Source organism: Acanthisitta chloris, unplaced genomic scaffold, assembly GCF_000695815.1.
Source record: "Acanthisitta chloris isolate BGI_N310 unplaced genomic scaffold, ASM69581v1 scaffold19800, whole genome shotgun sequence".
Lineage (NCBI taxonomy): Eukaryota > Metazoa > Chordata > Aves > Passeriformes > Acanthisittidae > Acanthisitta > Acanthisitta chloris.
The window spans coordinates 26,849-32,023 of NW_008652431.1; the positions used below are offsets into that span (position 1 = coordinate 26,849).

General features: G+C 50.6%; 1 protein-coding gene across 1 annotated transcript in view; it reads right to left on the bottom strand.

Moving 5' to 3' along the window:
• DPP9 (dipeptidyl-peptidase 9) overlaps nt 1–2,496 on the bottom strand; it is a 20,304-nt gene extending 17,808 nt beyond the window's left edge. The window contains exon 1 of the mRNA XM_009077304.1: nt 2,441–2,496. Within this exon, the coding sequence (XP_009075552.1) occupies nt 2,441–2,496 (56 nt within the window). The remainder of the gene's footprint in view (nt 1–2,440) is intronic.
• Nucleotides 2,497–5,175: the final 2,679 nt, after the last annotated feature.

Sequence of the window (5,175 nt, forward strand, 5' to 3'; positions counted from 1 at the left end):
GTTTTTGGCATGCCACTGGAGAAGCAGGATGTCCTTCCATGAGGACATTGGAGTGGTTTTGGGGGCACCTAAAAGAATGCTACGAAGAATTTCACAGGAGCTTCAGTACTGAATAAAGTTAGGCTGGAGAGGTTTGTTCCATGGAGACAGAATCACCACCTTGACATGGCACCAACACAGCAACCCAAGGACTGTGGAGTCCACCAAAAAGACCTTGTCCTCAGCAGCTCCAAGATTTAAATCTCCAGATGAGGTGTTTCTTGGATGCTGCCTCTGGTCTGGGCACTCTGACAGGACAGAATAATTCTGAGATGCAGTGAGGATTAAGCAAGAATGCCACAGAAACCAAATCTCAGAGATTCCCTGAGTACCCTCAGCACGAAGCACAATGAATTCCTTCCCAGAAGAGAATCAGGGAGAAGGAGAAGGATGATGGTTTGTGTCACCACAAGCAAAACACCTCTGCTCATTTTCTACCCTGAGCATTTTTAGGAGAACCCTCAGTGTTGCTTGAGGATTGGAGACTATTTACAAGGACATGTAGTGACAGGACCCAGGAATGGCTACACATGGCCAGACAGGGAGTTTAGATGGGATACTGGGAAGAAATTCTTCCCTGGGAGGGTGATGAGGCACTGGAATGGATTTCCCAGAGCAGCTGTGGCTGCTCCATGCCTGGGAGTGTTCCAGGCCATGTTGGATGGGGGTTGAAGCAACCTGGGCTGGTGGAAGGTGTCTCTGCCCATGGCGGAGGGTGGAATGAGATGAGCTTTAAGTTCCCATCCAACCCAAACCATTCCATGATTCCCCACAGCTTGCACTTTCTACCAAACCCTCCAAATAGAAGTTCTCACCTAGTTTGTCACCTCATGCAATCACAGATGAGCAAACCTAAACCCAAGAACATTTGGACTTCCTGAAACTACAGCATACAGAGCTGGAAATAAAACATCTCCTTCAACTGCAAGTCCCTAAATCATACAAAAAAGTGCCAATAATAACACAAGAACAAGCTCCCAAAATAAATCTGTACGTACTCCTGGTACCTACTGCCCAGCAGTAAACCCACAGCTTGAAAATGGATAAAGAGGAGTATTTTCCAATCAAAGCCAGGCAGGAAGCCCAAGTGAAACCACAAAAGAGAACACGATGGGATGTTCTAAGGCTGTGTGTCTGTGGCTTCTGTCTATATCCACTGCAGCAACTAACATCACATCTCAAGGCAGAATTGCTGCATGTCAGAAACACAGCATAGGAAGACCACCAAAATCCATCAACTGGGTGAAATTCTCCCAACCCAATCTCACTGCATGGCAACTCAGTCAATGAAAACAACCTGGATTTGGCTCCAGATGTCTTGGGTTACTCTCCCCCAGCTGATGAACCTGTTTCACTCAGCCAGGTTGACTTTAAGGTCTCAAAACAATCCACAGTGTGATACTGGTAACTATCCCAAACTGAACTGGAGCCTGGAGCCCCTTCCAGACTATACTGCCATCATTCCATGTTCAAGTGAACAGCACAACTTTTAGCTCAGTACTGTTCTCAGCCTGGTGATTCTGACACTAGGGCAGAGGGGAGAAGTGGGATAAGCAAAACCACCACACAAAGTGAGGTGAAAGTGTTGGGAGTTACCACTGGCATAGCTGGAGAGTGGTGGAGTCTCACAAAACCACAGAATGAGAAGGGACCCCAAAGATCATCTAGTTCCAACCCCTGCCATGGGCAAGGACACCACCCACTAGAAGGAAAATGACCCTAAAACTTAGATCCTGTCACGATATAGAATAAAAAGAAACTCCAATTGCTTCATCCATCACTACATACATCCCTTGGACAAAACACAGGCAGGACTTGGCAACACCACTCATGTAAGTAAATGAGTATAATGATTATAACTTATCTCAGAGTGAATTTGGGGATTACATTATTCCAAGGTGATTTGGATCGAGACACCAATTATTAACCAGCTTAGGTATCAACAGCACATCTAGATTTACACCTTGCTGGCCAAACCCTGTCCCTTATACCTGCACACTGAAGACTGAGATGATTCAGAGCTGTGGCAGAACACTGCTGATCCCCAAAACATGGAGATACCCCTTGGAGATCTCTGAATGCCTTTTTTGTCCTGCCAGGTGAGCTGGATGAGGCATCCAAGCAGCAAACCCTCCTTCAGGGGGAAGGTGTTGGTGTTGAGGGAACAAGCAAGCACAGGTGGGGAATCAGCACAGGAAAAAAAACTGTCAAGCTTAGAACTGGGAGTCAGTGAACCAACTTATCACCCTGAGTCACTTCCTGACTCACAGATCCTGACACAGAGTTCCTGGGCAGAATTGTAGAGTTGAGGTTTTTCAGAAGCCTCAGCCACTCCAGAGGTGATTACTGTTCTGTCCCACAGCAGCACAAAAGCCCCAGGAGGAGGAAGATGGACACATACCTTCTCCAACTTCCTGCAGTCTCCTTTTCCAGCCGAACCCTCTTTATCTTCTGCATTAACTACTCACAGAGCTGGGCAGGACAGGAAACTGGGAAGGAAGAGGAAAACAGGGAATTTCATGTAACTCTTGGATAAAGCATCCTCCACAGGGTCACATTTCCAGCTGAGGAGAGCTGGAAACCACGTTAATCCTTGGTTTTCAACCCTTGCTCCAAACCTGTTCTGCCAGCACAAGCTGGATGTGAACAGCTCAGATAAATCTGAGACTTCTCCACCTGAACAATGGCACTCACAGAACTCCGTGCTGTGCCTCTTTCTGGCCTAGAGAATTCTTCTTAAAACCCAAAAATCCTCAGCTGTGAATCTTTCTGTCACTCCTTTCCCTAAATCCTGAAATTTTTAGGACTATCAGCTCCTAAAAACTGAGAAAACACAAGTCTGGTCCATGCAGTTAGAGGCAAGAGTCAAACAAAGGACACAGCATAAGGAGGCAGCCAGAGGGTCACAGCAGCCTCAGCACCACCAGCGTCACAGTCCCACCTGGGACATAAAAACCACATTTATCTTCCAAGCCTGACTGCTGCTTCCCTTTTTCCCTCTGCTTTAGCCTCCTGTTTCCCTCTGCCTCAGCCTGCTGGCACGAGCAGCCCTGGCTCACCACACAAATCTGCTTTCAATGAGCATAAGAAGGTGCTTCACTCTCCCCCATGTACATCAAGTACAAAGACCTTGAGCTCTGAATCACACACAAGCTCGAGATTGTCTTTTGTTGCTCTCCCCAAACAGCTTTTTTCCCCCTCCCTTCAAATAACACACTCACAGGCGATCAGGAGAGAGCTGCAGAGGAGAACAGAGAGGGATGAAGGAGCAGCATCCAGTAATTTAAGGGCAATTTTTCATGCAGGCATGAAGGGCAGCAGGAGAGATGCTCAGGAATGCTGAGTAACCTGGTCTGATCTTACAGCTGACCCTGCCTGGAGCAGAGAGGTTGGACCAGAGACTTCCTGAGGTCTTTCCAGTCTTGGTTACTGTGATTTTAATGATTCACAGGAATATCTTAACCCTCATCCCACCCTGCACAGCTCAGAGGGAAAGAACAATAATCTCCTGAGCCCGGAGAGACAGAAACTGAACAAACCAGACAGAAACCAGTGTGAATCATGACACTCCTTTGCCAGGGAGACCCTGAGGGGCCTCTGGTGCATCGGGGAAGAGCCAAAGGTAGAGAGTCACCTACAGGAGCCCTGACAAACACGTCCCTGTCGTGACTGGCAGCTTCAAGATCTCCTTCATCAAAAATTAAAGCAGCTGAGGGTGAGATGAAGCAGTGGGGATGTGTCTAGGAAGGGATGAGCTCTGGGAAAGGCTGTGTCCCTCTGCAGCAAGGGCAGAGCTGCAGGGATATGGGACAGCAGGAGAGAGGGAACCCAGGGATGGAGCATCCTGTGCCCGGTACTGCTGGAGAGGCTCTTTGCCCACAGGAAAAGAGGAACAAACAGCTGTTTATGTTCTACCTGTTTAGAAAGAGCTCAGGCTGGGGGGGAAACTCCCTCCAAGGACAGAGAGAGCCCAGGGATGGAGCACCCTGTGCACACACCTCCCTGCACTGCTGGAGAGGCTCTTTGCCCATGGAAAAGGAGGAATTGAGCAGCTCCTCACCTGCTTAGGGAGAGCTCAGGTTAGGGGTGCAAACCCCCTCCAAGGGCAGGGGGAGTCCAGGGATGGAGCACCCTGTGCACACACCTCCCTGCACTGCTGGAGAGGCTCTTTGCCCATGGAAAAGGAGGAATTGAGCAGCTCCTCACCTGCTTAGGGAGAGCTCAGGCTGAGAAGGGGAAACCCTCACCAAGAGCAGGGGGAGCCCAGGGGATGGAGCACTCTAAGCCTTGCACTGCTGGAGAGGCTCTTTGCCCATGGAAAAGGAGGAATTGAGCAGCTCCTCACCTGCTTAGGGAGAGCTCAGGCTGAGAAGGGGAAACCCTCACCAAGAGCAGGGGGAGCCCAGGGGATGGAGCACTCTAAGCCTTGCACTGCTGGAGAGGCTCTTTGCCCATGAGAAAAGAGGAACAAGCAGCTGTTTAAGCTCTGCCTGTTTACACAGAGCTCCCCCCTCCAAGGGCAGGGGGAGCCCAGGGAATGGAGCACCCTAAGCCCTGCACTGCTGGAGACACTCTTTGCCCAAGAAAAAAAGAGGAATGAGCAGCTCCTCATCTGTTCAGGCACAGCTCAGGCTGAGAAGGGGAAACCCCCACCAAAGGCAGGCGGAGCCCAGGGAATGGAGCACCCTATGCCCTGCACTGCTGGAGAGGCTCTTTATCCATGGGAAAAGAGGAATGAGCAGCTCCTCACCTGCTTGGGGAGAGCTCAGGTTAGGGGTGCAAACTCCCTCCAAGGGCAGGGGAACTCCAGGGAATGGAGCACCCTATGCCCTGCACTGCTGGAGAGGCTCTTTGCCCATGGGAAAAGGGGAACGAGCAGCTGTTTAGGCTCTGCCTGTTTAGACAGAGCTCAGGCTAGGGGGGAAACCCCCACCAAGGGCAGGAGCTGCCCCATCACCCACCCCTGGGCAGCACAGCCAGGATGAACCAACCACAAACGACCCTCACGTCTCCAGGTGGACCCAGCCACGCCTGGAGCGTGGCGAGCACACACCCCTCGGGGGCAAGCGAGGCCAAACCCCCTAGGAATGGAACACCAACCATAGCGAAGGGAAACACAAACCCCTCGGGGGCAAG